This window comes from Bos taurus, chromosome 12 (genome assembly GCF_002263795.3).
Source record: "Bos taurus isolate L1 Dominette 01449 registration number 42190680 breed Hereford chromosome 12, ARS-UCD2.0, whole genome shotgun sequence".
Classification (NCBI taxonomy): domain Eukaryota; kingdom Metazoa; phylum Chordata; class Mammalia; order Artiodactyla; family Bovidae; genus Bos; species Bos taurus.
This window is the reverse complement of record NC_037339.1, coordinates 29634820-29655075: the sequence shown is the minus strand read 5'-3', so window position 1 is coordinate 29655075 and position 20256 is coordinate 29634820. Positions and strand designations below refer to the sequence as shown.

Below are 20256 nucleotides of genomic sequence, written 5' to 3'. Positions count from 1 at the left end.
TTGACATACGACAAGGAGGCATAGGGGCCAGAGGTATAGACAGACAGACACAAAAGGCCATGGATTAGGGAAGCCTCCCTAGAGGAGGCCGTAAGTACAGTGCAGTGGTGTGCCACAATCTGAAGGCCCCCTGGAAAGCTTTGCTGCCCAAATTCCCTTCCCGCCTTGCCTTCACCTGCCTGCCAAGGACTCATCTGTACTTTACAGGTTCCTTTTTTAGCCATCAAGGATTGTAACAGATACCAGCGAGGTCTGAAAAGGTACACTGAGGAGTTCATTCAGTGGGGAGCAGACCACTGGCCACCCTCCTTCCTCGCCTGGCCACGCTGCCCATGCACACAAGGCAGCCACTGCTGGTCTGGGCTTGTGAAAACAGGGGGAGACCCTTGTTTCTCAGTTTCTCTCCTGTTTCCAGTGATGTACAGTGTACATCAAGTTTTTTTCTTTTTAAAAATCTTTCTTCTGTAAGTCTCCTGAATTTCATCTCTGTGACTGAGAGGGAGTATTGCAGAGTATAACCAGTGGGATGTAAGAACCGTAAAATATGTATTCTGCAGACACATTTGAATTAAGGAACTGTCGCTTCTGTTCCCTTGGGAATCTTAGCATCTCCAGGCTCCGGCACCTGCTGAGCTGCTACGACACCCGTGAACCCGTGTTTCTGGGAGAGCGTTACGGCTACGGGCTGGGCACCGGTGGCTACAGCTACGTCACAGGAGGAGGAGGGTAACTATAAGCTTGGCTTTCTGGAAATTGCACTTCTGTTTCCGGGATGCAGGGGTGGGTCTGTGCTATGGGCTCTAGGCTGATACCTAAGAGCTCTGTAAATGGGGGGAGCTGTTACTATGATAGGAACGTGAACATTAAAAAGAACCCACAGTGAAGAACATTTTATTCCTTGAAGAAATTATATATATATAAATGTATGTATATATAGATGATATATATAGATGATAGTTGGTAGAAATGTGCCTGTAGTAGTGATTGCTTCTAGGTGGCCAGTTAGTTTTGATCGTCTGTTTGAATGAAAAAAATTTGGGGTCTAGATTTTCATTTCAGAAAATAATTCATTAGACTTCTTAATTATCCCGTGCTTATTGACTGTATTTGGGGAAAAGAGTAGTTACAGAAGTTTAGATTTAAGCAATTATGGGATATTTGTGTGGGATTTATGGGTTTTAAATATAGTTAAGAATCAGTGCTTTTAGGTAAGCTTCTGCCTAATCTCTTATGGGGAGAGATTTTGATTTGATTTGTGTAGGTGAATCAGTCAAGCAGTTAGCCTGTTCTGTTGTTTCTATAGTATTTGCTGCTGGGTGTTTAGGGAGAATCTTCTTATCCACTGTAGTGATTTACACGTATTCAGCAGGTTTTGTTGAGTATCCACTATGTGGTGGGCAGCATTCACTGGATTGTAGGTTTCTGAACCCTCGGACTTTTTATTCTTACTTGGCAATCCCCTAGGTTAGAACCGGGCCTACAACTACAGGGTGGTCTTCCAGGGGTTCCCGTTTTGGTCTGGCCTGGTTAGTGGTGACTGAAGTATGGTTGTGGAGGTGGCCTTTCCTAGTGATAACCAGGCCTGGGCAAGTTCTGATCTTTGTTGATCTACCTGAGGCCATTAGCAGTAGGAAGCAGGGGTCCACAGAGGCCTTGGAGAAGACACTAAAGCATCAAGCCGAGGAGTGTTGAGCTCGTCATCATTTAAGAAGGTTCCAGCTCTTTGCAGCCTTGTGGTAATGCATCAGTATCCTGGGTGAGGGGCTGGTGTCCATTAAGCCAGAGTTTCCCCTTTTGTAAAGGGTAGTGAAGAACAGGGAAGCCTGGCATGCTGCAGTCCATGGTGTCGCAAGGAGTCGGACACAACTGAGCAGCTGAACAACTGTGCTTTGTACTTGGGTCGATATATTTTGCAGCAGGAATGTGTTAATACTTTGACCCCAGAAGGGGCAGAGCCATAGCCTCCTGGTCCCCCCGCCCCTCGTCCTCCTCCCTGCTGTGCTGATGTCAGAGACTCTCTGTGGTCCTCTCGCTCCCTGCTCAGAGGCTGCGCTGCCTTCCTGTTGCTGTTAGTCTGAACTCTCCTCTCCTACTGCAGGCATCTGACTAGAAGATGATCGCTCAGATTTCAACCAGACTCACACTGACCTGGATCGGGCCTCACTTTTAACCACTTCCCGTTGGCCTAACCCCCAGCCCCCAGGTGCTCGAGACCCGGCCTTGGGGCTACGTCTCTAACCTGTCTTTCCTCCTGCCTTCCCACCCCCAGACCCTCTCTCCCAGGCAAGGCTCTTCCCTGGAAGCCGGCTCATCTAGGCTTCCACTCACTCATCTCTTCAGCAGTTCCTTAGGTTAGTGTGATTTGTATCTTATTTGGGTTTTTCTTTGCGGGACCAGGGGAGTGGAAGTCTTTCGCGCCCTTGTACAGCCCCTCATTTCCACTGGGATAAAGTCCAGTTTCCTCACTGGGGCTCACCAGGTCTGCCTCTGTCTTGGCAGATGCTGTTCTATCGTCTTAGCCTCGTTTATCTTCGCCCTCATCCTGAGAGAATTCGTGCTGAACCTCTTTCAGTTCCTCAGAGGCACTGTCTTTTAACGCTTCCCTCACATACGGCGTCTGCTGCTCTCTTCATAGCACAGTTCCCCACCGCGCCCCCGGCCGCCTTCCGCCTCTGTCACCTGGCTAATCCTTCTGCTTCTTGTGGACAATATATCAATCTCAAGCCCTAAGCTAGTCTGGCTTCTGAATCTGGGTTAGATACTTTCCGCATATACACGAAGCACATTATGGTGACCATTATCATTTAATTGCCTATTTACTTTCCTGTTTTCTACCCAAATTATGAATTATTTGAAGGAGACACCTGCATCTCATTTCTCATTCCATCCTCACTGCCTGTCATGGAGACGCAGTTTTACAGGGTCCAGGGGACAAATGAATAAGCAGATGCATGAACACTGGTACTGATCTTTATATGACTAACATGGACCAGTGTCATGTTCTGTTCATAGCAGCACTTCACAAAGATGCAGAAACATTCTTCATGAGATTGTCTCATTTCTGCCTTTGATAAAAGCTGCAGGCATAATAGTTTCTCTGATGTTACAAGAGATTTTTCTGATGATCTAACTTAAGAACCAACATGCTTTTTTTCTAAACAGCAAGTCAGAATCAATCAATGGCTTTTAAAAACCAGTTAATGGATCACAACCAACATTTAAAAATAATGAAATATAGAACAGAACAGAATAAAATAGATATATTATGTAGCAAATGTTATGTGTATTTTTCAGTTTTACACCCATACACAAAACATAAATGGTTACATATGGACTGTGTTTCTGTTTCCTCACTGTGGTTTAGAGTCGAATAAGTTTTTGAAAACCATTGCTTTAAATCACCCTCTTAAGCCCCAGTTATCAGGGATAACCCAGGAGTGTGGACTCCAGTGATGTATGTGTGGAAAATGAGACCTTTGCACTATTAGAATCCAGCTGTCTGTTTTCCACTTTGTTGCTTACTCCTTGAAAGTTTGGGTAATTAGAGATAATTAGTTCAATAACTGTTTTCTTAAAAAGTGCTTACATATGTTTGGGTATGAAGCTGTGCTCAGGATGTCATTGGTGATCTGGCTCCTCCTTGGAAGAGGCCTCGGCTCTGTTGCCCAGAGAGGCCACCCTGACCTGTTCATCTGCTCAGAGCCCAGCACAGGTCTGGCCTGTTTCTGACACACTTCTGCAGGTGTCTTGATTTGCAGGTACGCCCTTGGCAAGTCCCTGGCTCCTATTTTAGTCTTCCTTATTTTAAAACTATTTTTAAAATTACTATATTGTATGTTAAAGGAAGTCATATTATTAGTCTTATAGCCTTTCAACATCTTTTTTATAATTAACATTTTTTACTTTTATTTTTTTAACTGATGGTTTACACAGTGTTGTGCTCATTTCTGCTGTACAGCAAAGTGACTCAGTTATATAGACATTCTTCTCAAATATTCTTTTCCACTATGGTTTATCCAGGAGACTGGATATAGTTCCTGTGCTAGTCAGTAGGACCTTGTAGTTTATCCATTCTAAATGCAATAGCTTGCATCTATAAGGAGAAGGAAATGGCAGCCCACTCCAGTATTCTTGCCTGGAGAATTCCGTGGACAGTGGAGCCTGGTGGGCTGCAGTCCATGGGGTTGCAAAGAGTCGGACACGACTGACTAACACCTACGTCTGTAACTCTAAACTCCCATTCCATCCCTCTTTCCCCGCCTTGGTAACCACAAGTCTCTTTTCTATGAGTCTGTTTCTGTTTTGTAAATAGATTCATTTGTGCCATATTTTAGATCCCACATAAAAAGTGCTATTACATGGTATTTGTCTTTCTTTCTGATACCTTCACTTAATATGATAACCTCTAGTTGCATCCATGTTGCTGCAAGTGGCATTATTTCATTTTGTTTTTAATGACTGAGTAGCATTCCATTGTGCGTGTGTGTGTGTGTGTGTGTGTGTATGTATGTATCGCATCGTTTTTATCCATTCGTCTGTTAGACATTTTAGTTTCCACGTCTTGGCTGCTGTGAATAGTGCTGTGAATGCAGGGGTGCATGTCTCTTTTGAATTATAGTTTTGTCTGAGTGGGACTGTTGGATCATATGGTAATTCTAGTTTTAGTTTTCTGAAGAATCTCTATACTATTTTGCATAGTGACCGCATCAGCTTACATTCTCACCTATAGTGTGAGAGAGTTCCCTGTTCTCCACACCCTCTCCAGCATTTGTTATTTGTAGACTTTTTAATGATGGCCATTTTGACCAGTGTGAGGTGGTGCCTCGTTGTAGTTTTAGATTCTCATTTCTGTAATAATTAGCGATGTTGAACATCTTTTCCTGTGCCTATTGGCTATCTGTATGTCTTCTTTGGAGAAATGTCTGTTCAGGTCTTCTGCTCAGTGTTTGGGTTGTTTTTCTGTTGAGCTGTATGAGCTATTTGAATATTTTGGAGATTAAGCCCTTGTTGCATCATTTGCAAATATTTTCACCCATTCCATAGGTTGTCTTTCTTTCATGACTTCCTTTGCTGTACAAAAGCTTGTACATTTGACTAGGTCCCATTTGTTTATTTTATTTCTATTGTCTTGGGAGGCTGACCTAAGAAAAATCATTGTACCATTTATGTTGGAGAAGGTTTTACCTATGCTGTTTCCTAATTTTATGGTATCTGTCTTACATTTAAAGTCTTTAAGCCATTTTGAGAGTCACTGATGAATGCTCGATTTTTAAGAGAGGCCATTCATGGTGAGTTTTCAAACTTGCAGTTCCCTTTTGTATAGTTCATAGCACCATTTTTCTTCTTGTACAGCCCTATTTCCTTGTATCACCTTAAATAAAGAGCTTCTTTGTCGTCTTGTCATATTCCATCCAGTCTTGTGACATGTCAGCAAAGGCAGGGAGTCTTCCATGTTGCTGCTTCACCAGCCGTGGTCACTGGTGCTGGTTACACAGTTCTGAACTGAGCCCCGTTGAGCGGGAACGGATGTGTTTGCATCAGGGACTGTGCTCAAGGGCTCTGTCCTCTTTCCCTCCCTCAGGAAGAGCTTTACAAATGCGGATCATCAGACCTTTATTGAGGACTTACTGTGAGACCCTCTATTTGCCGATGGAATATATGGATACATAGATAGTTTTGCTGTCAGTAAAGTCTTTGCTTATTGGGAATGAACTTGTGAATCATTTTAGTCCTATCAGCTCTTGGGTTATTCATGATACGAAAATATCTAGTACTACTCTAGGACCAGAAGGGAAACTAGAAACTGATCTGTGCTTAAAAAGAAGAGAATTTATTGCAGGAACTTGGTACAAGGTATTGGAAAGGGCCAGAGGACTAAAAGGGAGCTGGTGGCTTTACCCAGAGCTCAGTAACTCCAGGAAGTGCTGTTGTTCCCGAGGCTGGAGGAGCAGAAGGTGCTGGATTTGAGAGCCCACTGGTACAGGTTGCTGCGGCCACCGCTGCTGTCAGGCTAGCAATGCAGCACCTGGGGCGGACCCGGGACTGGCTGCCACTGCTGCTTGGGAACTGTCCCTAGAGCTCTGCCAGCCTGTGCCAGCGTTCCTGGAGCCCGTGGCTCCCGCACGCCCAACACCTGCCTCTGGCTAGAGACCAGCTGAGCCAGGAGCAGACGGCCTCCTCCAGGGATGTGCCCCTTGTCAGGATGAAGCTGGGATGTAGCTGGCCAGGGAGTCTGGAGGGCACTGCAAAGTCCCCAGCTTCCTGCAGCACTAGGGAGAGCGCAGAAAGGCGGGGACAGTGTGAGTTCCACTGGGAGGTGCCCGGCGTATCAGGTCAGGCAGCGTTTTAGCACCAGTGGAGACCAATCAGTCTCTTTCTCCCACCACCCTTCTCAAAATCACCTTACGGAGGCTTCTGTGAGCAGAAATCACGTGGACCACGCATGTTTTCCAGTTAGATTTGATCTCATTGTCAGTTATCACTTGTATGACTTAGGTACCTTGTATATCCGGGTCCATCTGCCCGCTGGGGGAATGTTGGCAGATTTTGTTACTGATCTCATTAAGCATGTGTGAACTTATGAACTCTTCTAATTTTCCAGTGACATACTAGAAAAAGAATACTGCCTATTTATTTGTGTATAAGATATACATGAAGAAATACAATTGCTTATTAAATAACTTAAAAGTGATTTTTATGAAACACTACTGATGTTGACATCTTTATGAGAAACGTGGCTCTCAACTCTATCTCCTCATTTAGATTACCGGTCGCAAGGACCTAACTGCCTTCTCTGTCTGCTCTGGCTTCCCCCAGAATGGTTTTCAGCAAAGAGGCCATCAGGAGACTTCTCGCCAGCAAGTGTCGCTGCTACAGCAACGATGCTCCGGATGACATGGTCCTAGGGATGTGCTTCAGTGGGTTAGGAATCCCCGTGACTCACAGCCCTCTCTTCCATCAGGTGAGAAAAAGGGTTTTATTCCCACCTCAGAGCGGGAGATGGGGATTTTCTTCTCACTTGAAGATCCTACTTTTTTCTCTTCACGTATTCTTCTGGAAACAGTCTTAAGAACTGTGTACACAGGCTCCAGGCGGGGACATCTTTAACTAGACCTGTTTGTCCAGAGGGTTGATGCTGTACCTGTACAGCATGAAGACGGAATGCAGAAACATGTGCAAAATGAAACGGTGTTTGACCTGCATCCTTGCATGCGGGACCAGGTAGAAGCTGTTCCTTCCCCCGACCGCCTTTTGTGTTAAAAAAAAATTGATGGCATTTAGAAACTATCAGATGCTATTTTGAAATATCAGGACTGACCCAATATTGTCCTGCTTACCACCGAGTGTTTGCAGTTCTCCACTGGCCTCAGTCTTTATAGCATTGGCTGCCTTTTTATTGGGCTTTCTCCCCTTTGGGTGCTATTAAACTAATTAAATTTCAGTGTAGTATCTCAATAAACATATATTCTGGGGGTTATAGAAGAGATGAGGTTATGTTCACAAGGGGTGGTTGGTGCTAATAAGGTCACCATCCTGCAATGTGGGGTAAGAAGGAAATCCTATTACAGTATTTTTACATTTTATGTAAAATTTTACAAAATAACCATAGCTCACACCCATTGTTGAGAAACTCAAAGCTTTTTGAAATTAGAAATATCTAAATGCACATGTATTTTAAGTGTCCTCCCTTACATTGAAAATATAGTCGTCATGCTTATTCAATAACCAGTAGCCATACAGAGACTTGGGCATGACAGAAATAGCCCTGCAGGAGAACTTGAGCAAGGCACAGAGAGTGCTTAAGTTACCAACAAAGGCAGAACCCATTTTTTGCGTTCTCGAGGACTGCAAGGAAGGATTAAAAAAAAGAACTCTACAATAAGAAATGTCTGAGAAGCCACCTCCTTGGTACAAGTCGGAAGGTACTTGGCCATCTTTTAAAACCTTGAGCCTATATGTGGTGTTCTGAGGACTTAGAAAAGCAGGTTATCCTCTCTGACCCCTCTCTCTTGTTCTATCTCATAATGCTTCACTCACAGAGAGGAAGAACAATGAAAACTGTTGGTGTATAAGGGAAATAATTTGTCACTGGTAATATCACAGTCTTGGGGCTTCCCAGGTGGCTCAGTGGTAAAGAACCCGATGCAAGAGTTGCAGGTTCGATCCCTGGGTGGAGAAGATCCCCTGGAGGAGGGCATGGGAACCCACTCCAGTATTCTCGGCTGGGGAAATCCCATGGCCAGAGGAGACTGCTGGGCTACAGTCCCAGGGGCCGCAGAGAGTTGGACACGACTGAGCACCAGCACACATCACAGTCTTAGTTTTTTATAGCAGCTTCTTTAGGGAAGAATTCATTAGTAAATGAAGCGGTAAAGAGAAAAGAAAGAAGGAAAATAATCAGTAAGTAAAAGTCCTTTGAAAGTAATTTAAAAAGTGTTGTTTCCCAAACATTAAAACTCATGATTTTGCTAATTCACATAATACATTTTAAACCTTTCCAAAGTCATAAAGTGTGCTCAAAACCCATCCTCCCCAACAGACACTGCTTTATCTTCCAATTCTTAAGCCTCTTTTAAGAGAGTTTGTTCTGATTTGGACATTACTTTCCATTTGTAATGTTTGAACACTGGAGTCGGACATGATACATAAGCAACTAATACTTTCACAAAAGAGAGTGTATCTGTTCATATTGAGAAAGAGAAAAAAAATCTAGGATTCTTGGTGAGTTAGAGTGGGTGTGTGGAAACAAGCTGGATTCAAAGTTGCCTGGGCCCCATTCCTTCTCTTTTGAGTCAGGGAAGATTATTGTGAAATCACAGGTTCAGAACAGACCTCAAGGAGTGTGTAGTATAGCTCTCTGTTAAAAACAAAGTGTCTACAACATGTGGTTTTTCTGCGGTTCCAAAATTATATGCCACTAATGGGTATGGCTGTGGTCCGTGTGATAAGATTGACTGTTTTCTGTGATTATGGTTTGTGTGTCTGCCCTCTGATGCCTCAATGAATCAGCCTTGTCTAACTCAATGAAACTAAGCCATGCCGTGTGGGGCCACCCAAGATGGGCGGGTCATGGTGGAGAGGTCTGACAGAATGTGGTCCACTGGAGAAGGGAATGGCAAACCACTTCAGTATTCTTACCTTGAGAACCCCATGAACAGAATGAAAAGACAAAATGATAGGATACTGAAAGAGGAACTCCCCAGGTCGGTAGGTGCCCAATATGCTACTATGGAGAGATAACTCCAGAAAGAATGAAGGGATGGAGCCAAAGCAAAAATCATACCCAGTTGTGGATGTGACTGGTGATAGAAGCAAGGTGCAGTGCTGTAAAGAGCAATATTGCACAGGAACCTGGAGTGTCAGGTCCATGAATCAAGGCAAATTGGAAGTAGTCAAACAGGAGATGGCAAGAGTGAACGTCGACATTCTAGGAATCAGCAAATTAAAGTGGACTAGAATGGGTGAATTTAACTCAGATGACCATTATATCTACTATGGCGGGCAGGAATCCCTTAGAAGAAATGGAGTAGCCATCATGGTCAACAAGAGAGTCCGAAATGCAGTACTTGGATGCAATCTCAAAAACAACAGAATGAACTCTGTTCGTTTCCAAGGCAAACCATTCAATATCACAGTAAACTAAGCCTATGCCCCAACCAGTAATGCTGAAGAAGCTGAAGTTGAATGATTCTATGAAGACCTACAAGACCTTTTAGAACTAACACCCAAAAAAGATGTCCTTTTCATTATAGGGGGCTGGAATGCAAAAGTAGGAAGTCAAGAGACACCTGGGCTAACAGGCAAATTTGGCCTTGGAATACGGAATGAAGCAGGGCAAAGACTAATAGAGTTTTGCCAAGAGAAGGCACTGGTCATAGCAAACACTCTCTTCCAACAACACAAGAGAAGACTCTACACATGGACATCACCAGAGGGTCAACACCGAAATCAGATTGATTACATTCTTTGCAGCCAAAGATGGAGAAGCTCTATACAGTCAGCAAAAACAAGACTACGAACTGACTGTGGCTCAGATCATGAACTCCTTATTGCCAAATTCAGACTGAAATTGAAGAAAGTAGGGAAAACCACTAGACCATTCAGGTATGACCTAAATCAAATCCTTTATGACTTATACAGTGGAAGTAACAAATAGATTTAAGGGGCTAGATCTGATAGAGTGCCTGATGAACTATGGACAGAGGTTTGTGACATTGTACAGGAGACAGGGATCAAGACCATCCCCATGCAAAATGGCTGTCTGGGGAGGCTTTACAAATAGCTGTGAAAATAAGAGAAACCAAAGCAAAGGAGAAAAGGAAAGATAAAAGCATCTGAATGCAGAGTTCCAAAGAATAGCAAGGAGAGATTAGAAAGCCTTCCTCAGTGATCAATGCAAAGAAATAGAGGAAAACAACAGAATGGGAAAGACTAGAGATCTCTTCAAGAAAATTAGAGATACCAAGGGAACATTTCATGCAAAGATGGGCTCGATAAAGGACAGAAATGGTATGGACCTAACAGAAGCAGAAGATATTAAGAAGAGGTGGCAAGAATACACAGAAGAACTGTACAAAAAAGATCTTCATGACCCAGTGATCACCCAGTGATCACAATGGTGTGATCACTCACCTAGACCCAGACATCCTGGAATGTGAAGTCAAGTGGGCCTTAGGAAGCATCACTACAAACAAAGCTAGTGGAGGTGATGGAATTCCAGTTGAGCTATTTCAAATCCTAAAAGATGATGCTGTGAAAGTGCTGCACTGAATACGCCAGCAAATTAGGAAAACACAGCAGTGGCCACAGGACTGGAAAAGGTTAGTTTTCATTCCAATCTCAAAGAAAGGCAATGCCAAAGAATGCTCAAACTACCACACAGTTGCACTCATCTCACACGCTAGTAAAGTAATGCTCAAAATTCTCCAAGCCAGGCTTCAGCAATATGTGAACCATGAACTTCCAGATGTTCAAGCTAGTTTTATGAAAGGCAGAGGAACCAGAGATCAAATTGCCAAGATCTGCTGGATCATCAAAAAAGCAAGAGAGTTCCAGAAAAATATCTATTTCTGCTTTATTGACTATGCCAAAGCCTTTGACTGTGTGAATCACAATAAACAGTGGAAAATTCTGAAAGAGATGGAAATACCAGACCACCTGACCTGCCTCTTGCGAAACCTATATACAGGTCAGGAAGCCACAGTTAGAACTGGACATGGAACAACAGACTGGTTCCAAATAGGAAACGGAGTACGTCAAGGCTGTATATTGTCACTTGGATTATTTAACTTCTATGCAGAGTACATCATGAGAAACATTGGGCTGGAAGAAGCACAAGATGGAACCAAGATTGCCGGGAGAAATCTCAATAACCTCAGATACTCAGATGACACCACCCTTATGGCAGAAAGTGAAGAGGAACTAAAAAGCCTTTTGATGAAAGTGAAAGAGGAGAGTGAAAAAGTTGGCTTAAAGCTCAACATTCAGAAAATTAAGATTATGGCATCTGGTCCCATCACTTCATGGGAAATAGATGGGGAAACAGTGGAAACAGTGTCAGACTTTATTTTTTTAGGCTCCAAAATCATTGCAGATGGTGATTGCAGCCATGAAATTAAAAGATGCTTACTCCTTGGAAGGAAAGTTATGACCAACCTAAATAGCATATTCAAAAGCAGAGACATTGCTTTGCCAACAAAGGTCCGTCTAGTCAAGGCTATGATTTTTCCAGTAGTCATGTATGGATGTGAAAGTTGGACTGTGAAAAAGGCTGAGCGCCGAAGAATTGATGCTTTTGAACTGTGGTGTTGGAGAAGTCCCTTGGACTGCAAGGAGATCCAACCAGTCCATTCTAAAGGAGATCAGTCCTGGGTGTTCTTTGGAAGGACTGATGCTAAAGCTGAAACTCCAGTACTTTGGCCACCTCATGCGAAGAGTTGACTCATTGGAAAAGACTCTGATGCTGGGAGGGATTGGGGGCAAGAGGAGAAGGGGACGACAGAGGATGAGATGGCTGGATGGCATCACCGACTCAATGGACATGAGTTTGTGTGAACTCCGGGAGTTGGTGATGGACAGGGAGGCCTGGCGTGCTGTGATTCATGGGGTCGCAAAGAATTGGACACGACTGAGTGACTGAACTGAATGGGTATGGCATGGCCAGTGAATCTTGTGCAGAAAATTGTCAAAGTAACCATTTGAGGACTCTGGAAGTCAACCAGAAAGCACTGAGAAGAGAAGCGTGAAATCCTGAAAAACTACTGTAGTTTGGGGTAAGAGCAACAGAGTCTGAAGCCTTTCTGGCTGAAACCCCCAATCCTACCTGATTTCCATCCCAGCTTGGTTGGAGAGAGCAGCAGTTTGACCAGTATGGGCCAGGTTGGAAAAAAACAAACAAGTTTTCTGTCAGGGGGTGAACTTGATTGGGAAAGAGATGAAAACCCACAGGTGTGCCAGCTAAAATTGTCAAACTTGGGTGGGAAACAAACAAGAAAAACCTGCATCTTCACTGGCCTGAGATTGTAGTTTCAATTATGTGAAGAAATTATTTGTCAGAAGTTTAATATCTAATCCCCTGGAAATAAGAGCATAGTAGGGCTAGATGGCTTCCCTGGTGGCTCATTGGTAAAGAATCTGCCTGCAGTGCAGGAGATGTGGGTTCCATCCCTGGGTTGGGAAGATCCACTGGAGGAGAAAATAGCAACCTACTCCAGTTTTCCTGTCTGGGGAAATCCCATGGACAGGGGAGTCTGGCAGGCTATCTAGTCCTTGGGATCACAAAGAGTCGGACACGACTGAGTCACTAAAGAAGGCAGGGCTGGATAAGCCAGCCGCAGTTCTCTGGCCCACTGGGAAGCTCTGTGCATGTGCATGGGATGGTGATGAACCTGAGAGAAAGTCAAGGCCAAGGCATGTTTGAAAATCCACTGAAGTTTTGAACGTCCTTTGCAATCCAAATGTAGACTGAAGCTTTATGGACTAGAGATGTCTGAGTCCAATCTCTGCCTATATTATAATCTAATATAGTTGATTAGATTAAGTTGCTCAGGCATAGGAGTGACTTCTAGAAAATCATACTAAAAAATGAGAATTAAAGCTTGAGGAAAAAAGCAGCCACACATTCCAGGGAGAAGGAGTCTATGGTATAAGTTCAATTAAGTTAGTCTTTTATAAAGAGTAGTAAAAGTGAACAAATTTGTGAGTTGCTATAACATTATTTAAAATAGCCAGTTTCCAACCAATTATGGTGAAAGTTGCAAAGAAACATATTCAGGGAGAAATGCAGTCAACAGAAATGGACTCTGAATGGGACCAGGTATTAGATTTGACAGACAAAGGCTTCAAAGCACCTAATTAAAAAATTAAAAACTATAATCAAATAATTAAAGGAAAATATTACAGTAACTCAACAAATAGCAAGATAGAAAGACAGAAACTTTCATAAAGAACCAGATGGAAACTCTATAGTTGTAAAACCCAACAAATGAAATGAGAAATTACCTAAATGAACTTAACAGTAGATTGGAGATGCAAAAGAAACAATCAGTAAGTTTGAAGGCAAATGAATAGAAATTACCTAATCCAAAGAACAGAAACGAGACTAAAGAAAAATGAACGTGTCCTCAAAGTGGTAAAACATAAAGTATATCAACATACATTTAATGGGAGTTCTTTTTAAAAAGAGAAGGGAGAAAAAAATGGGACAGTTTTTTTTTTTTTTTTTTTAGAAGAAACAACATTTTCTCAAATATTGTAATAAGAAGCAATCTGTTGATCTGAGGAACTCAACAGGGCCCTTACAGGAGAATCAGGAAAAGATTACACATGAACATGTTTAGTCGTTGAAAAGCAATGAGAAAGTGAAAACCTTAATAAAAAAACCTAGTGAAAATTGAAATTAAAATGTTATTGGCTAATGTCTCATTAGAAATAATAGAGACCTGAAGGCAGAAAGAAAAGGAAGAATTTAACAAACAATTTTGTATCAGTAAAACTATCCTTCCAAAATGAAAGTGGAATAAAGACATGCAGTTCAGTTCAGTGTAGTTCAGTCACTCAGTCGTGTCCGACTCTTTGCAACCCCATGAATCGCAGCACGCCAGGCCTCCCTGTCCATCACCAACTCCCGGAGTTCACTCAGACTCACGTCCATCGAGTCAGTGATGCCATCCAGCCATCTCATCCTCTGTCATCCCCTTCTCCTCCTGCCCCCAATCCCTCACAGCATCAGAGTCTTTTGCAGTGAGTCAACTCTTCGCATCAGGTGGCCAAAGTACTGGAGTTTCAGCTTTAGCATCATTCCTTCCAAAGAAATCCCAGGGCTGATCTCCTTCAGAATGGACTGGTTGGATCTCCTTGCAGACCAAGGGACTCTCAAAAGTCTTCTCCAACACCACAGTTCAAAAGCATCAATTCTTCGGTGCTCAGCCTTCTTCACAGTCCAACTCTCACATCCATACATGACCACAGGAAAAACCATAGCCTTGACTAGACGAACCTTTGTTGGCAAAGTAATGTCTCTGCTTTTGAATATGCTATCTAGGTTGGTCATAACTTTCCTTCCAAGGAGTAAGCGTCTTTTAATTTCATGGCTGCAGTCACCATCTGCAGTGATTTTGGAGCCCCCCAAAATAAAGTCTGACACTGCTTCCCCATCTATTTCCCATGAAGTGATGGGACCGGATGCCATGATCTTAGTTTTCTGAATGTTGAGCTTTAAGCCATTACCAGATAAACAAAAAGTGAGAAGGACTTTTGGCTAGCAGACATTCCTTTCCCTTAAAAAAGCTAAAGAAAATCCTTTGGGCTGAGAGAAAACGATACCATGTGGTACCTGGAATATATAAGCGAGTGATTAAGTACACTGGAAAGACCATATGTATATACATGCTTGTGTATATATATACACGTGTATAAAAAAGAAAAATGTGAGCATAAAATATCTGTATGTGTATAGACACATATCTTCCCACAAGCACTGGAACAAAGGGAATCACTTTGCAGTATACCTGAAACTAACGCAACGCTGTAAATTAACTATATTTCAATTTAAAAAATGGTATAAAAAACTAAAAAAAAACATACCATGCAAATCACAAGAGAGCTTGAGTGGCTATAGTAATATTCAAAACAATACATTTTAAGAACAGAAATATTACTAGACAGAAAGTGGGACATTTCATGACAAAAGGTCAATACATCAAGAGAAAAAATGATTAATATAACACATGTTTATAGCTAACAGATCTTCACATTACATGAACTAAATGGAATTGAAAGGAGAAACAGACAAGTATTAGCTACTTGTCACATAAAAAACATTTCATCTGACAATAGAATAAACTTCCTTTTTCAAATGTATATGGAATATTCTCTAGGATAGACCAAAAGCTAAGTCATATTGTTTTGCCCAATATATTTAAAAGGATTGAAAACATACATAGTACACCCCCAAGAACAGTGGAATGAAATTAGAATCAACAGAAAATGGAGACATTCCCCCAATATTTAGAAATTAAACAACATGCTTTAAAATAACCCTTGGGCTGAAAAAAAAATCATAAGGAAAATTAGAAAATGAGAACACAACATATCCAAAAATTTGAGTTCAGCTATAGAGTGATTAGTAGGAAATTTATGGTTTTAAACATGTTGTGCTGTGCTGTGCTTCCCTGGTGGCTCAGACAGTAAAGAATCCACTTGCAGTGCAGGAGAACTGGGTTTGATCCCTTGGTTGGGAAGATTCTCTGGAGAAGGACATGGCAAACCCACTCCAGTATTCTTGCCTGGAGAATCCTATGACAGCGGAGGCTGGTGGGCTACAGTCCACAGGGTCACAAAGAGTCAGACACGACTGAACGACTAACACTCTCACTTTCACATGATAGAGTGTTAGTAGGAAACTTATAGTTTTAAACATGTTGTGCTGTGTTGTGCTTAGTCGCTCAGTCATGTCTGACTGTGTGATATTAGGAAGGAACAAAGATATTAAATTACTAGTCTAAGTTTCTACATTGAGAGCAGAAGAATATAAAATCAAATCTGAACTATGTGGAATAAAAGAAATATTAAAGATCAGAGCACAAATAATGAAATAGGAAACAGAAAATCAGTTAAACCAAAAATTAGTTCTGATCTGATAAACCTTTAACTAGCTTGACCAACAGAAAACCAGTTGTTTTGTTTTTGCTGTTTGTTGGTTAGTTACTAAGTTGTACCCAACTCTTTTGTTACCCTGAGGACTGTAGCCTGCCAGGCTTCCTTGTCCATGGGCTTTCCCAGGCAAAAATACAGGAGTGGGTAGCCATTCCCTTCTCCAGGGGATCTTCCCCACCCAGGGATCCATCCTGAGTCTCCTGCATTGCATAAGAGAGGATGTAAGTTGCCAAACTCAGAAGTGAAAAAGGGGCATCATTATATACCCTACCAAAATTATGCCAACAAATTAGACAGTTTAAATGAAGTGGAGAAATTTCTAGAATCACACTTTTTAAGCAAGTCTATTTCTTCAGAAATAGAAAATGTATTTAAACCTTTATACATTGATGAAATTGAATTCAAGAAGCAGCAAGAATGTTTCCCAACTCTGTTTATGATGCCACAGATATACGCTGTATCCCCAGGAGCAAGCACTAAGAAGATCACTTAAAAAATAGCTAAAAAATTAACAAAGGGATTAAAATGGGATATCACAAAAGTAAACCACAGGCCAGCGTTTCTCTTGAACACAGATGTAAAAATTCATAATGTTAACCAAAAATTCAAAATGTTAACCAGCAAATCTAGCAAAGTGTCAAAATTGTTGCTTGTTTTTCACACTTAAAAATGAACTGTTGGGAGATATATCTAAAAGGAAAAAATAAATCCATAATACCTTTGTCTCTATTGACGCAGATTCCAGAAGTGATTGATTGCATCTCAGGAGTCATCCGTGGAAGTGAAGTGCAGGCTTATTAAGCATTCAGTTCAGTTCAGTCGCTCAGACGTGTCCGACTCTTTGCGAAATCATTTCTGATAAATGAGGTCACGGAAAAGAACAAGACAAAACCGGAAAAGTAGAGTGCACCCAGAGCAGCATCTGTGATGCTCAGAAGCCTGCACTGCCTCTGATAATCAACCTCTGGGCCCAAATACCAAAGAGAATCGACATAGGCAGAGGGGGCGCTGTGTACACAGAGAGAGATGGTTTAAAACTGCAGGAGGACGTAAGTTGGGCAAAATGTAAACCTTATCTGTAGAGATGACAGCTCACTGAACAGTGCAACAAATGGAGGTTAAAACTATTTTAGACGCTTTACAGCTGTACTGAGCTATGATTTACATCCCATACACAGTTCTCACACAGTGATGGTGTGAATGGCAGCTTGAAACATCTTAGCAAATTTCCAGAGTTAGAGCATCACAAACCTGGTCTTATGGCCTGATAGTCAGGCCCCCCACACTTCCCTTGAATGGCTTTGCAGCCATTCCTCACTGCATTTGCAGACCCAGGACACCACAGGTTTGCTTCGTGTCTCTACTGCTGTTACTGTTCAGTCACTAAATTGTGTCTCTTTGCGACCTTATGGACTGTAGCACAGTGGGCTTCCTTGTCCTTCATTATCTCCTGGAGTTTGCTCAGACTCATATCCATTGAGTCAATGATGCCATCCAGCCATCAACCATGTGTCTCTACAGTGTTTCCTTTTCTAGACCTGTCCTTGTCCCTGATGAGACCTGTGTTTCCCTTCTCTGAAAGACATACGCTTGATTCAACGTCAGAACAGCAGACGAGCAATGGGAACCCCCAGAACGCCTTGCCCTACCTCGCCATACACACACCATGTATGGCCAGAGTTTCTTTAGACCTGGGAAGTAAGTTTTTCCGCCTCTCTGCAGAAGTTTTAATAGTAACTTCAATGACTTACCAAGGAAACCTTTTCATATTACCACGGTTGATCTCTCAGGGGCATGGCTGTGGAACCTCGGAGCAGAATGCGGATGTGTTTGGAGCATTGTGCTGGGGGTAAGGAAGTACCTGGAGATGCAGAAGCAAAGAGCCTAGAGGCAGATTTTCCTGGAAAGGATTCTCCTCTTTGCTGTTAGATTCCCATAACCAACACCAGCTCTGGAAAGAAAGCAGTCGATCCACACATTTAAATGTTATTCTGAAGCAGGACTGTTTCCGGTGAGTGAGAGCGTGTGATTCTCTGTTCTGTCTGCAGGCGCGGCCCGTGGATTACCCTAAGGACTACCTGTCTCACCAGGTTCCCGTGTCTTTCCACAAGCACTGGAACATCGATCCCGTGAAGGTCTACTTCACGTGGCTGGCGCCCGATGAGGAGGACCGAGCCAGGCAGCAGAGCCGAAGAGGCCTCAGAGAGGAGCTGTGAAGCACGGGGCCCACGGGCACGGGTCGGAGGCCGAGACTTGCGCTGTCCTGCTGGGCTGCGTCTCTCGGCTCACCTGTGCATGACACACGGCTTTGGAAGCGTCCTGACTGCAGGTGGACGTGTGATGTGGTCATTTTTGAGTTGGGGGTGGGGAAGAAGTCATAGAGAAAACAGATTTTTTTTCTTTTCTGGGGGAAAAAAATCACTTGCATTGGCATTATGCAGTTCTTGTAATACACAATGATTACTGTGTATTTTTCAAGCTGTGAAACAGCAGCTTTATTTCTGTCACAGAAAAATAAATGGTACCAGAAGTCTCCTTCCTGTCCTCGCTCTTCATTATAACGGACGTGTCAGCTGGGCATGAGGCTGGAGAGACATGACTGTCTTCACCATTATACACAAAATAAAGAAGAGAAGGTGTCTTGACCTGGATCTTACCATGGGGCCAACTTTTAAACCATACTATTGATGATCGAAATGATTTTCTGGTAACTCAGTAGGAAGACTGCTATATTAAGGATCATTCGTAAAACATCATAAAAGTCTAGCAAATGAAAAAATCCCCTGGAGTCTGTAATCAGGGTTGTTATGTTTTATCTGTTTTTCTGTTTATGCCTCAAAGAAAGAGAATAAGAAGTCTTCTGCGAGAGTTTTCTGCTTCTTTAGAGGTTCATCTGTGTTCTATTTCTCCCTGAAGCCCTATCTTTATGACCTACTTATAACACAAAAGTGTACTGACTGCTGCCAGAAAAGTGTTCTCGTATTTAAAAAACAGCGTTGTATTTTATTCAAGTCACTGAGTTCTGTGTAAAGTCTCAGCAAGTATATTAAATTAATTGTACCTGGTATTTTATTCTTATTGTATATTACGTAATGACTCCAGACTCAGAAAGGACCTCCCCAGTGTCAGGGAGGGCTGCATGGTGATTTGGCAACTTCCCAGGGTTCTTAAGGAATTAAATCTGCAAACAGTATTTTGAAACTGCACTAATTTCCACATCATAGCTTTAATATATAGTAATTTAATACACTATTAATTTTTAAAGCTTATTCTGTATTTAACATTTAATTATATAATTCCATTTTCTAAAGGTCTTTGCACAAAATTTGATTTTACTGTGTCTTAAACTAATTTTGGCATAGTAAAATACTTTTTTAAAAATAAAAATGATTAATTTTGTTTATAATGTTTTTATATCCAAGCATAGGGTTTTAAAGCTGTGCCACCAAACGTACCCATGTGTGTGTTTTAACGATACATTTTTCTTGCAGCTTATATGGATTTCCAAAACAATGCAATAGTATTTATCATTTTTCCAAACCAGCCAATACCAAGACTGGTGTGTTTTCAATGATAACTGAACACACTGGATTCATTTCTCTGAAAGTGGATTTTGTGGTCTGTCCGGGGAATGGATCCAGCGTGATCGGTTGGATGAGACGCGCCTGAAGGATGTAAACGTCTGGACAAGCTACTGCTGATGACATCAGCACTGTTATAGCTGGGATTCCTGTTGCCGTCACTGTCACAGCCACCTTCGTGGTCCTGTAATAACACACCTGGAGGGCTGGGCTGCCTGACCCCGTGGAGAAAAGCCTTCAGCTCCTACTCGTGCCTGCCGTCATCACACTCAGAGAACAGTGTGTTCCTCTGACAGGACTGAACGTGAAGCATCTCCACGTGAAGGGTCTCATCAAGCTTTCTCTGTTACGATGACCTGTGCCTTCTGCTGATACCGGGGCGCCTCCTCTGGTACTTTTAGGTATTCTGTTAATTATGTTTACTTTTTGGAACTGTGTAAGCCTAACAATAAGTAAAAGAACTTTGCCTAAGTTTCTGATTTCTCCAATGTATTTATGAGTGTGGAGTGGGAGTGGGGAG

General features: G+C 42.3%; 2 protein-coding genes and 1 non-coding gene across 4 annotated transcripts in view; all 3 read left to right on the top strand.

Annotated features, from left to right (window-relative positions):
- The window catches only part of B3GLCT (beta 3-glucosyltransferase), a 118093-nt gene extending 97886 nt beyond the window's left edge, over nt 1-20207 (top strand). For both annotated transcript variants that reach the window (XM_059892231.1, XM_059892230.1), the window contains exons 13-15: nt 607-726; nt 6817-6961; nt 18204-20207. In XM_059892231.1, coding sequence (XP_059748214.1) covers nt 607-726; nt 6817-6961; nt 18204-18371 — 433 coding nt within the window. In that variant the 3' untranslated portion in view covers nt 18372-20207. The remainder of the gene's footprint in view (nt 1-606; nt 727-6816; nt 6962-18203) is intronic.
- Nucleotides 6970-18197, top strand: LOC132346751 (uncharacterized). Its single transcript, XM_059892232.1, has 2 exons — nt 6970-17853; nt 17946-18197. The coding sequence occupies exon 1, from the start codon at nt 10912-10914 to the stop codon at nt 11938-11940; it is 1029 nt and encodes a 342-aa protein (XP_059748215.1). The 5' UTR covers nt 6970-10911; the 3' UTR covers nt 11941-17853; nt 17946-18197.
- On the top strand, nt 19730-19808 carry MIR2299 (microRNA mir-2299). The gene has a single exon (NR_031036.1). It is a non-coding gene; the product is annotated as a microRNA mir-2299 (primary transcript).
- Nucleotides 20208-20256: the final 49 nt, after the last annotated feature.

Bases quoted from the DNA above. Each gene is read 5' to 3' on its own strand.
- LOC132346751 (XM_059892232.1), top strand. From the start codon at position 10,912: ATGCTCAAAATTCTCCAAGCCAGGCTTCAGCAATATGTGAACCATGAA.